Source organism: Mesocricetus auratus, unplaced genomic scaffold (assembly GCF_017639785.1).
Source record: "Mesocricetus auratus isolate SY011 unplaced genomic scaffold, BCM_Maur_2.0 Super-Scaffold_4256, whole genome shotgun sequence".
Taxonomy (NCBI): Eukaryota; Metazoa; Chordata; class Mammalia; order Rodentia; family Cricetidae; genus Mesocricetus; species Mesocricetus auratus.
In genome coordinates, this window is record NW_024429182.1 from 97612680 (window position 1) to 97626157 (window position 13478).

Genomic DNA, 13478 nt, shown 5'->3' on the forward strand with positions numbered 1-13478 from the left:
TGCTTCTAGTTCCCAAGTATTGAGATTACAGATGTTCACCACCATGCCTGCCTAGAATAGTCCACAGCTGTATAAACAAGACAAAAGAAAAATAAATGAGGGAGCTGCCTGTAACTTCACAGCATGTCTGTAATATGATAATAATTCCAGGGCTCAAATATAGGTCTACAAACACAGCCCATGTTCTTTTCTGTCTTAAACACCTTAGAAGAAAGAGATGACTATAGAATCAATACTAGATTGGCACAGAAAAGCATAGAACAGGAAATCTGCCCAAGATTCTAATCTATAAGCTATTGTCAGTAACAGGTAATGTGGGACAGAACAGCTCTTCTTCAGGATGTCTTAATCACAAAGGAGGTTGAATTAAAGAATCCCTGGGAGCTTTTCAATTCCATAATATTCACTAAATAAGAAAATGGAGGAGAGAATGTGACATTTAAGGTCTTTCCAAATTTGTTCCTTGTAGTCTGTAGTTCAGATTCATCCAGTCCCTCTGAGTCTATGCTTCAATCACCCTGCTAGTTCTAGGCTCAGCAGCCAGGTTCCACACCTCTGCCATGCCTTTACGAGCATGCTCTGCCTGTAATGTGCCCTCCTCCCCTGTGTGCCTCCAAAGGCACCTCCTACTTCTGCCTCAAGTCTTTACTGTTAGTTCCTTTGTGAAGTTCCCCCTACTATCACCTCCAGGTAGATTGTGGTTCTACCTCTGCTCTAATATGTGTTCTTTCATATTACTTACTATTTGTAATACAACTCATTTATTAATAAACCAGGATCCAAAATTAACTATGAGTTCCTTCAGGCAAAGATGACAATGTTTACTTTTTCTATCCCAGTATAGATAGAGGACATTCAATAAATGTTTAGTGAGTAAATAAAGAACTTATGTAAAATCACCTGCAGCCCTGAGGAAAGTGGTTACATGTGATTTCAGAAAGGTGAGGTGACTTGTCCAAGGCTGTATACTAAGGGAAAAGACTAATCATGATTCAAACCCAGGATTTCCAAACCATAGAGCCCATTCCTTCGTCTTGATCATGGGTGTTGAACGTTAACTGAGTCCAGGATTTAGATCAGTGGTTAAAACACCAGTAATGCTCCTGGCCCCAAAATAGGAAGAAAAAAAGATCCTTTCATATTTTCTTTCACTAGCTTTTTTTTGCAGGGGTGTGGGGGTTCTTTCTTATTATGCGCCCAAGCTGACCTCAGACTTGTGGCCTCAGCCTCAGTGTATGCCATCATGCCTAGCACCTCTTCAGTATTTCAAACCCATTTCAATCTCTCTGTTCAAGAAGTGTTATATGTCTTCTATTTCTGAAAAAAACAAGTAAATTGTCTCAGCCTGTAAAAAGAACCTTTACTCTGGTGGCAAGTCTCTCACTCTATTCCAAATTTACACCCCAGAAGAGGGAGGGAAGGAGAAGGAAGGGGAATGGAAGGAGGTAAAGAGAGAGAGGGAGGGAGAGAGAGAGAGAGAGAGAGAGAGAGAGAGAGAGAGAGAGAGAGAGAGAGAGAGAGAGAGAGAGAGAGAGAGAGAGAGAGAGAGAGAGAGAGAGAGAGATTCCAATGGCAGCCTCAGGCAAGACTGAGTAAAAATTAATTTGAACATTGCTTGAGAGAGATGAAGCAGTTCTACGAGGTGGAAGCATGTCTCATATATTCTAGCAGAGGAGAAAGGGGCCACCCTCAAGTCCCAGGGAGCATGAAGGAGACTCTACTCCCACTCCCAATATGAGATTGTTCTGTCCCAGTTCCCAGAGAAGATTCCAAAGAGAATCAAGCCAGAACTGGCTGACTCCAGGACAGTCACAAGGGAAGGACTGACTGGTGGATTTGTTTTTACAAATGAAGGCTGATTTCCACCCTCTTCACCATGGTTGCTCCCACCCATTGCTTACCTGGAGCATAACTGGGGCTATTGGTCGGGTACAGGCTGGGATTGTAGGCAGGGGCAGCTGCTGGGTAGGCTGTGGGGTAACCTACAAAGACATATAAGAAAAGCCTCAGTTAGACATGGGGACTAGGGAGGCGTGGCTTTCGGTATTTTTATAGACTATTTCTGACTGTATAAACAGCTTTCAAACTTTCAAGAGAAAAGTCCCCAAATATGCAACCCTATTTAAAAAAAACAATACATGCAATATGTTTATATCCTCACTGTAGAATGGGAGAAATAGTACAGACATTCATACAATAAAGCATATACAACACATTCCTGATACAACATTACTTACTCTCTTCCCAAAAGGTAACCCCTTCAGCACTAACAGTTTTGGTACCTGTTTTGTTCATACAGTTTACTTTTATTATTATCATATTTATTTTGTGTATATACATACATGAAGGCATATACTTTTACCCACTGAGCCATCTTACTGGCCCCCAGATAGTTTTCAATATATTCTCTTTTTAAAAAAAAGTTCTACTTAACAAAGATTTTATATGTGTACACCAATGTGTGCGGGCATGAATGTACATGCACACTCACACCACTGCATAGGTGTGGAGGTCGAGGTCAAAGAAAAACTTGGTAGAGTCAATTCTCTCCTTTCTGCTATGTGTGGAATCCAGAGATCAAACTCAGGTCACCAGGTTTGTGTGGCAAGTGCTTTTAATCCACTGAACCATCTAGCCAGCCCTATATACTGTTTTATGGTTTTGAAATTCCCTAATGTACTAAATAAAAACTTTGTCATTTTAACCACTTGTAATGGTTTAAATGCTTAATGTCCCTTCACAGGTTTATGTGTTTGACACCTAGTCCCCCTTTGTTAGCACTGTTCTGGGAGGGTGTAGAACCTAGGAGACACCATAAGCCACCAGGAGAGGCAGGCCTTGAGGGTTATAACTTGGCTCTGCCTCACATACCTTCTTGGTTTCCTATCTGCTGCCATCTGCAAACAAATACAAGCTCTGCCCTCACGGATCGTGCCAAAACACCATGCCTTCACTGCCATGATGGACTGTTCCTTGAAGCCATGGGGTAACATAAATCCCCCTTAAGCTATTTCTCTGAGGTAGTTTGTCACAGTGATCAGAAAAGTAACTCATATACTATTTGGGCAATTCAGAACACTTCATTACTTTCTTAGTGCTATACAACTGCCCTCTGTATGTTCCTAAAACATTTCTGCCATCTAAAATAGAAGCTCTGTAACCACTGGAAATCCCAAGCCTCTAGTCCTCACTGGTAATCTAATCTACTTTTAAAAAGTTATTTCTAAAATTCATTTCTAAGGGAATAATCAGAGTCTGTATTGGAAAGATGGCTTAATGGTTATAAGCACTGGCTGCTCTGTTAATTGATCTGGGTTCAGTTCCTAGCACCTACATGGCAGCTCACAACCATTTATAACTATGACATTTCTTCTGGCCTCTGTGGGCACCAGGCATATACATGATGCAAATACATACATGCACGCAAAGTAACTACTTACATAAAAACAAATAAAAAAATTTGAAAAAAAGTGTTTCAAAGATTTTTTAAGTTGCCCCCTTTTAAAACTTTTACTTATATATTTTTAAATGTATACTCTAATTAAATTAAAATCATTTGAACATTAAAAAACTGACACTGAGCCAGGCAGTGACACCTTTAATCCCAGCACTTGGGAGGCAGGAGCAGTCTGATCTCTGAGTTCCAGGCCAGCTTAGTCTACAAAGTGAGGTTCAGGGCAGCCAGGGCTACACAGAGAAACTCTGTCTCAGAAAACAAAAACAAAAACAAAAAACAAAAAACAAAAAAAAAAACAAAAAGAAAGAAAGAAGAAATGCATTGGAGTTAGATCACTGGTAAAGTACACTGAGAAAAATCCATATCCAAAAGGCTTGAAGGAAACTACATGTGATAACAAGTAGACAGTGGGGGGAAAGAGCATTTTAGATTAAAAACAAAACAAAACAACAACAACAACAAAAACCACTCAGTGCAGAGGCCTTAAGTTGGGAAGTGTATTTATTTCCTCTTTGCTGTAGCAAAATATCTCAGAAAAATAGCTTAAGGAAGGGTTAATCAGGGCTCACAGTTTAAGGGTACCATCCTTCAGTGTGGGGAGGTCCTGGCAGCAGGACAGTGAGGCAGCTGGTCACATTTGCATGCAGAGAGATGACACTGGTAGTTGACTTGCCTTGTACTTTTTATTCAGACAAGATCTTGTGATGTCACCCAGTCAGAATACCTCTTCCCATCTCAACTAAGCCAGTCTAGAAACACCCTCAGGGAGCTTTGTCTCTTACATGGATTCTATTTCCTACCAAGCTGGCAATTATGAAAATAGGGCTCAGACCAGGACAACAGTGAGGAGTGGTAAGAATGACCCTGGGGAAAGTCCTCACATACTTTACCACGATACATCCAATAAGGCAATCAAACTCAACTTGCAATAGCAGTGTATTAGTGCCCACCTAACTACTCCCTGCAATTTTTAGCCCTAACTGGTATTCTGACTAACAATGAAAAGCTAGTTTTAAAAGTCAAAGATTAACTCCCTAAATCCCTAAAAGCTTCTTTGGGATCTGTAAGTACTAGAGCTTTAATAATGTATCTTTGTTAATATGCTGTTACATAAATCCTTTGAATTCCAAAGAAAATTCATGGCTCTACCTTGATCTGCTTTAGAACTGAAGTAGCCAACTTGTCACTTAATTACCAATCTAGAGATGTGCCACTTCTCAAGAAGAGAATCAAGGGATGTAATCTGGGAAGCTAAGAGATTGTATGCCACAGACAACTATGTTTCTATTATGTTATTTTCAGATGACTTTTACTTTAGAGGAAAGTTACAGGATCATCCTTCAATGTTTCTTTCTTTATATTTATTTATTTACTGACAGGGTCTCACTATGTAGCTCTGGCTGTCTTGAAACTCACTATGTAGACCAGGCTGGCCTCAAACTTAAAGAGATCCATCTGCCTCTGCCTCCGAGTGCTGGGATTAAAGGCATGCACCACCACAAATACCTAAATCCTTCAATGTTTCTAATTAAGAGTTATTAACCCATGGTATCCCAGGCTGTCTTGGAATTCATGATTTTCTTGCCTCAGCCTTCTGAAAGCAATATAAATAGAAATGGTAAGAAATAAAATACTAGAATGTGTACCTCCTCCCACCGCTTGTGCCCACATTTGAGGATACACACACTTGTGTGTGTGTGTGTACACACGTGCACACAAGTATGTGCATATGTGTACCTATGTGTAGGTTCCAACAGAGGCCAGAAGGGGTTATCAGATCACATGGAGCTGGAGTTATAAGTATTTGTGAGCAACCAGATGTAGATGATGGGAATTAAAATTCTGGTCATCTGGAAGAACACTAAGTGCTTGTAATCACTGAATTATTTCTCCAGCCCCTTTTAAATAAAAAAAATATGAATGTATGTGTTTGTGGTATATGCTTTTGTGCTTGTGCCACAGATGTATGTGGAGGTTAGAAGATGGCTTTAAGGAGTCAGTTCTCTTTCATTCCACCATGTGGACCACAGGAATAAAAGTCCTGTCTCTACTCTTGACTACATGGAGTACCTTCACCCATTATGCTATCTCACTGGCCCAGCACTGGAAGTCTTAATGATAACATTAGGTAAGAGAAGTAAAAGATGTCCAAATAATAAAAACAGAGCCAAATGATCACTGTTTGCAGGAGATGTGACTATAAATAGAAAACAAAACACCAAAAGACTATAGTAGAGATTTAAAAATGAATTCAGTAAAAATTTCAGTGCATAAAAATCAACATATAAAATTTAGTAGCATTTTGATACAAGAGTAGTATACTTGCTGGAAATGAAATCAAGAAAGCAATCTCATTCACAACAGCTACAAAAATAGAAAATAGGAGGCTGATCATCCTTTAGCTCTGTAACTCTGGGTCCAGCTAGCTGGAGTAGGCAGTGTAACAACACAAACAGCAAGAAGGATCATGCCAAGTGACCTTCACATACACAAAGTCAGTAGCTCTTGTGCTCCCACACTCTCCTCTATACATCACTACACACACACACACACACACACACTCTCACATGCACGCACACAGACACACTCACACACACACTCACACGCACGCACACAGACACACTCACTCACACACGCACACTCACACACACTTTAAAAGTGAAAATGACAGGCTGGAGAGATGGCTCAGAGGTTAAAAGCACTGGCTGTTCTTCCAAAGGTCCTGAGTTCAATTCCCAGCAACCACATGGCAGCTCACAACCATCTGTAATGACATCTGGCACCCCCTTCTGGCCTGCAGACATACATGCAGGTAGAAAAGTATATACATAATAAATAAATCTTTAAAAAAAAGTGAAAATGACTATTGTATCCTCAATGCAAAGACTTCTGCCTTTAAAAAACAAAACAAAACCCCTTTTTATTATTTCAAAATAAAAGAGAGCAAGAAAAAAGACATAATTCAGAATCTCTATTGTGTTCTGGCTGGGCATATCTTTACTGATTTAATCTCCAACTCAACTTTACAAAATGTATTATTAGCTCCATTATAACATAAAAAATGAAAGACCCAGAGACTGATATTGGGGCTCAAACTTCAAGCTGAAGAACAGGAACTAGCTCTCACCTCAAGCTCAGGCTGAAAGGGCTGATACACACACAAGCTCTTCACCAAGTCTCAAACTGCTGCTTCTCCTCAGCATGGCTGGAGAATCCTGAGACTTCAATGTCTTTCTATCCTCCTTGACACTGAGCCTTCCTATCTTCAGTATGGCTGGAGAATGAATGCCTTTACTAACTACTGAAGACTCTGCATCTATCTTTTATACCTCTCTAGTGCTGGGATTAAAGGCATGAGTTCTGTTATTCTTTTATACTGTTTCAATCTCGTGTATTTAGAGAAATCCGTACCATCACCGCTAGCTGGGATTAAAGGTATGTACCTGGCTTCTATGGCTTGTGGCTGACTTTGCTTTCTGAATCCTGAGGCACGCTTTAATAAATCATAAATAATATATCACTACACTCCATTTCTGAGATGAAGATACTGAGACAAATCTTACACTGCAAATGAGTAGACTGGAAACAGAACTGAGGTCTGAATGAAACAAAGCCCATCTTAGCCCTCCTCCTTACCCTTCCTGTTCTGGCTAGTTTTATGTCAACTAATGCCTCCATAAGATTCAGCTGTAGGCCATTTTCTTAATTAGAGATGGGAGAGGGCCCAGCCCATTGTGGGTGGTTCTAAATCCCTGGCATGGTGGTCCTAGGTTCTATAAGAAAGCAGGCTGGAAGCTGGGTGGTGCCTGCCTTTAATCCTAGCACTAGGGAGGCAGACCTCTGAGTTCAAGGCCAACTTGGTCTACAGAGGGAATGCCAAGACAGTAAGAGCTGTTACACAGAGAAATCCTGTCTTGAAAAACAAAACAAAACAAATGAACAAAAAAAAAAAAAAAAAAAGGAAAGGAAAGGTGGCCAAGCAAGCCAGTAAGCAGTACCCATCCATGGCCTCTGCAGCAGCTCCTGCCTCCAGGTCCCTTACCTATTTGAGTTACAGTCTTGACTTCCTTTGATGATAAACAGTGATATGTAAGTGTAAGCCAAATAAACCCTTTCCTCCCCAAGTTGCTTTGTAGTTGTTTTGGTCATGGTGACTCATCACTGCAATAGTAACCTAAACTAAGACACTTTGTCGAGCACAAGTCTATTCAGTGTAAATCTCCAGATCTGACTACTGCTTACCTGGCTAATATTTCATTTTCAAAACTAGAAAACAGAACATTACTTTGGAGACTAAAAATAGGGAGGGGGAAGGGGGCAACTGTTTTTTGAACAGTGTCTCTTTATGTGACTCTGGATGTCCTAGAGCTCTTTATGTAGATCAGAATGGCCTCTGATTCAGTCAGTTTGTTCAAAGATGGATGCTTCTGGGTTTGTTTGGTTGGTTGGTTGGTTTTTTTTTTTTTTTTTTTTTTTTTGAGACAGGGTTTCTCTGTGGATTTGGAGGCTGTCCTGGAACTCGCTTGGTAGTCCAGGCTGGTCTCGAACTCACAGAGATCTGCCTGCCTCTGCCTCCCGAGTACTGGGATTAAAGGCGTGCGCCACCAATGCCCAGCCTGGGTTTGTTTTTTTATTGTTGTTTTGTTGTGTTTTAAAGGCTATGCTGTTTTCCACTTGGGAGTCTTTAAAATAGGTCATGATCCTAGTATTGAAATGTATCATGCAAGCACTGAATGACAGAGTTGGAAGAGGTCTTGGAGATGACAAATCCATTTGCCATCAGAACAGGAATGGAGTAGAGCCTCCCTTTCTAATCGGATGCTAAGAACCTCTTTGGGTAGTCAGATCTGTTGGAAAGTTATAGAGGTTGAAATTCTTTACTTGAAGAATCTTACTCGGAACGTCCTTTTAGTCACTGGTCCAGTTCTACCCTCAAGGCACATCTGTTCACTCTGCTCCAACACAGCCTCAGAGATATATGAGGGCATCAGACATGCTGATGATTCTTTCTAGCACAAATCTTTAACACCCAGTTCTCTCAACCTTGCTGCCTCCTGGTTGCTCACTTCTGATTAGATTTCAAATTCCCTTCCCTTAACAATTAAAAATTTCTTCCTGCCTCATCCACTATTCTGCTGACATTTCCCCTCCTGATTTGAAAAAGTTAATTGAACTGACATAACCAGACTCCGATGGTGGTGGTCAGTGAAGATTTCTCCATATTTCCTCATCATTGCTGGGTCACCTGACTAGATTTAGAATCACTTGGAAATACATCTGATTATGTCTAGAAAGGGTTAATGAAGAGAGGAGTCCCACCTAAGCGATGAGTGACACGAGAAAGCAGACTGACGCCCAGCATCCATCCCACTCGCTCCTGACTGAATACAATGTGACTTACATCCTGCTGCCCCAATCTGCCCACCATGAGAGACTGTACTCTGGAACTGCTAGCCAAAATGAGCCCTTCTTTCCTAAACAGCAAGTAAACAAATACAATCACGGTCACCACTATGACCACCACCAAAACCACCACCACAATGGTTAGCAGCTAGCAAATGCCTACTCTGTTGTAACAACCATGGTACTAGATACTTCCTTTAATAAATAGTCTAATGGGGAAGTAATAGGGGTTATCAAAAATAATCTATAGGCAAAACGTATCTAAATGCTGAGGAAATGAAAAACAGGTTTGGGAGAATTGAGAATAGCTTACCAGAGAAAGGACTCTTTTAGGCTGAACAGCGAATGGGAGGAGGGTATCAGATTTATGGGGTGTTTTGCCTGCATATGTTTGTGCATCATGTGCATGCATGGTGCCTGAGGAGGCCAGAAAAGGGCATCAGATTCTTTGGAACTCAAGTTGCAGATGGTTATGAACCCCCATGTAAGCACTGGGAGTTGAGTCTGGGTCCTGTGGAAGAGCAGCCCATGTTCTTAACTGCAGAGTCATCTCCCCAGTCCAGTATACTTACCTTATGCAGTATAGAAATGTACATCAGTTACAGAAAGGACAAACAGTTCAATATGGCTGGTTTACATTATATAGTGGCAGTAAATGAAAACGTAGATTGAGAGGCAGACTAGAGAAAGAAAGAGATGAATGCTAAAAATTTATTACTAAATAATAGGAAACCTCTGGAGGATTTTATATGTGTGAGTTTCAAGTGTATAATTTATTAAAAACTATCCTAGCAGCAGAACCGAAAGGGGTTTGGCATGGGAAGATCAGTGAATGAAGATCTCTGGTAGGAAGTCACTGTTATAGTCCAAAGGAAAAACTCAAACAATAGAGTAAAGAAAAGAGTTTTAAACTCAGAGACATTAAGGACCTATTAAGTCTGATTCTGATAGCAAAATCTCATTTTTTAAATGTTATTTGATGAGAAGCTGCAGAACAAGATAGGAAACATCCTAAATGCAGGGTTCTCCCTACATCAACACATGAAAATTGTAAATTAACTAGACTCTGACCTGTTAGTTCCAAAAAAATGGCTCAATGTGAGGTTCTTATTAGCTGAGAGGCCAAGCTGCTCATTGGGCTAGACAGGTGAGAATACGGGTCAGGTATAACAAGGGGAGGCCAGTAGTGCTGTCTTTGGACCCATTCAGCAGACCAGAATCACAGGCAACCAGGATATAGGATACAAGGCCCCACTCAGCCAGCCTAACACAAGATTATTTAGCAATCTCTAGAGCAGTGGTTCTCAACCTATAGGTCATGATCCTTTAGAGGGGCTGAATGAAATTTTCACATGGATCACATATCAGATATAGATACCCTGCATATCAAATATTTACATTATGACTAATAACAGTAGCAAAATTACAGTTAGGAAGTAGTAATGAAAATAATTTAATGGAGACAGCTGACCTGAACAAGGGGGAGCTCTTAGACCCCAGACGGACAGCTGGGAGGCCAGCATGGTACTGATCCAGATCCCCTGAGTGTGAGAGTCAGTGAGGAGGCCTGGGCAACCTATGGGGCCCTGGGCAGTGGATCAGTATTTATCCCTGGCATACAAAAGGACTTCGTGTGTCCATAACACAAAGAGGGATGATCTCTCAGCCTGGACTCTTGGGAGGAGGGCCTGGACCCTGCCCTGAACGTAATGACAGACTCTGGATATCCCCTATGTTGAAAGAAGTGGGGATGAAGTGGGGGGGTGGGAGGAGAGGAGGGAGAGGGAGCTGGGATTGACATGTGAAGCAAGTTCTTTTCTTTAAAAAATGTAATAAAAATAATGAAAAAAAGATAGTTATAAATTTTAAAAAAAGAAAATTTAATGGTTAGGGGTCACAACAACACGAGGAGCTGTATTTATGAGTCACAGCTTTCGGGAGATTGAGGAACTATAAAGGGTGTTAACCATGAGTGTTCAATGCAAGCTACTGTTCTGAGGAAACAGGAAAGACAAAGTTATCCAGTGGTGCTGAGCTGTTACAACATCACATCTTCAAGGGAAGCATGTTCACCCTTTGTAAGAGGCACTAAGTCTCAGTTGACGAGGTTGCTAAAATTTGAGGCAGACTTGAATGGTCATGTCTCTGATAGAGAGACAATACCATCACTACCATTAAAATATACAGAGAAAAATAGTCTACTTAGATAATCAAAATTAATTGTTCTAGGAAAGAAAGTACAAAAGGCCAAATGTGTGTCGTTCCTCAGGGAAAATTCTTTAACCAATTGAAAAATATCTGTGGAATTCTTATCCACTGGAATGAAGAAAGTTTAATAGAAAGCAGATGGCCTATTATTCTACCTCCAGCCAGGGTATGCTTTCCTTTTATTCCCTGTATACAAAAGCACTTGAGAAGTACTCAACAATGAAAGGTAGATGGTGAATGGTCTCTGACCTCTGTGCAATTATTTTCTAAACAGATAAAAGAGCAAGGTCAATTTTACAAACTGATAGTTTGGATCTCTGAATTTCTTTTCAGAGGTTGACTTGTTTTTCATTATTCTACTTAAAAAGATGCAGCAATGGAGAAACTAGTGCTCACGTTTAATAAAACACAGTTTTCCATATTTAAAAAGTCACATCTCCCCTCCTCTGCACATCTTACTTCTTCAATTTCAGAAATAAAACAAGCAGTTTCAATAATCAAGAAGTTGAGGTAGGTGGATCACATGTTCAAGACCAGCCTGGGTTACATAGTGAGAGTAAAGTCATCCTGAGCTACAGAGCAAGCCCTGTCTCAAAAGACAAAACAACTCTTTAACCTGGTGGTGAATGTCTATTCCAGCACCCAAATGGCTGAAGTAGGACAGCTGAGAGTCTGAGGACAACCTGACCTACACAGTGAGGCACACAAGTCACACACACACAAAAACCTTAAAACCATTAGAAAAAGAATTAGGAAAATAGTACTTTTTGGATAAGACAAAAAGGAAGAATCATAAATGGGTGATAAATCTAAATTATCAAAATATAAAAGTCTGTATGAAAAAAGATGACATTAGAAAATTAAACACTACAGAGAGAGAAGACACTGCAACACATACCTAGGACTGAGATCCAGAATAAAGCACAGATCATACAAAAGACACTGTAATGCATACCACATAGAACAGAGGTCCAGAATAAAGGGCAGATCATACAGAAGTCACTGTAATACATACCACATAGAACAGAGGTCCAGAATACAATCTCAGATTTCAACAAGAAGTCAAAATAATCTCATAGAATCTAATTAAGCAATTCAGAGAGAGAAAACAATAGTTGACTAGGGAGGAGAAAAGAAAAAGATATTTAGCCACACCAGTAACAAGTCAAGGCAAATATATGGAACAAACACATTATCGTTTCAAAACTATCAGACAAAAAAAGAAAATCAACAGCAAATGTTGGTAAGCATCTCAAATAACATCAATATTTTGTTGAGGAATTTTGCATGTATCCAGTGGGATGCTATTTTTCAGTCTTGTGATATGTGTGTCTGGTTTGGGCATCAAGGTAATGTTGGCCTTAGAATGAATTAAAAAGTGCTCCTTTTATGTTCTATATTTTGGAAGAGTTTGTAGTGTTCTTAGAGAAATGATATTCTTATTTGAACACTTGTTAGACTTCAATCTGGTCTTATCTTTGAGGAAATTTCCTTGATCACTAATTATCTTCGTTAAAGATCTATTTAGATCATGGGAGGGTTTGTTCTTTTATTTGTTTGTCTTTAATTCTGTCATGAATCAGTGTTGATTGATAGTATTGTCTATCTAGGAATTTGTTCATTTCACTTAGGTGTCTCATATGTTAACATACAACTGATTCATAGCAGTCCCTCATATTTATTTTTATTACTATACAGCTGGTAGTACTGTCCTCTGTATCACTGATTTCTTGTTTTTCTGTTTAAAAAACAAAACAAAACAAAAACAATCTGACTGTGTACCTCAAGCTACCCTTAACCCACCGTCCTGCCACAGCCTCCCAAATTCTGGGATTACAGGCATATATCTCCCATGCCCTGGTATTTTGAAAAATGTATTTTGTTCCATGTGTATGAGTGTTCTGCCTGCATGTGTGTGCACCATATGCATGCAGTGCCTGAAGAACCCAGAAAAGAACGTCAGACGGAACTACCCAGAGTTACAGATGGTTGTGGGTGCTTAAACTCAGGTCCTCCGCAGGTGCAGTCAGTGCTCTTAACCACTCAAATATCTCCCAGTACCACTTCCGCTAATCTTTTAAAAGAATCATTTTGGGGTAGATTTTTCTCTACTTTCTTCACTATTTCATGGGCTTCTGTCCCAATTTTTATATCTTCTCTCCTACTTACTTAAATTTCACTTCTCTTTTCTCTGCTAGTGGGTTAAGGTGAACCATTGGATTATCAGAGACCCTGCCCTGGCTTTCCTAAAGGCAGCATCACAGTCCACTCAAAGAACAGGGCTCTAAGAGCTGACAAATGCAAATTTAAAAGCCAGACACACCATTTACCAAACATTAGATAACAAGCTAGTCTTTCCCCTAAATCCTAGGAACACATGCCCCATACAGAAGGCTAGATAACTGGAATA

The 13478-nt window shown here is 40.1% G+C and overlaps 1 protein-coding gene across 2 annotated transcripts in view; it reads right to left on the minus strand.

The window, feature by feature from the left end:
- Positions 1-13478, minus strand: part of Fam168a (family with sequence similarity 168 member A) — a 121660-nt gene that overhangs the window by 18463 nt on the left and 89719 nt on the right. For both annotated transcript variants that reach the window (XM_005074007.4, XM_005074006.4), the window contains exon 3: positions 1902-1982. In XM_005074007.4, the coding sequence (XP_005074064.1) occupies positions 1902-1982 (81 nt within the window). The remainder of the gene's footprint in view (positions 1-1901; positions 1983-13478) is intronic.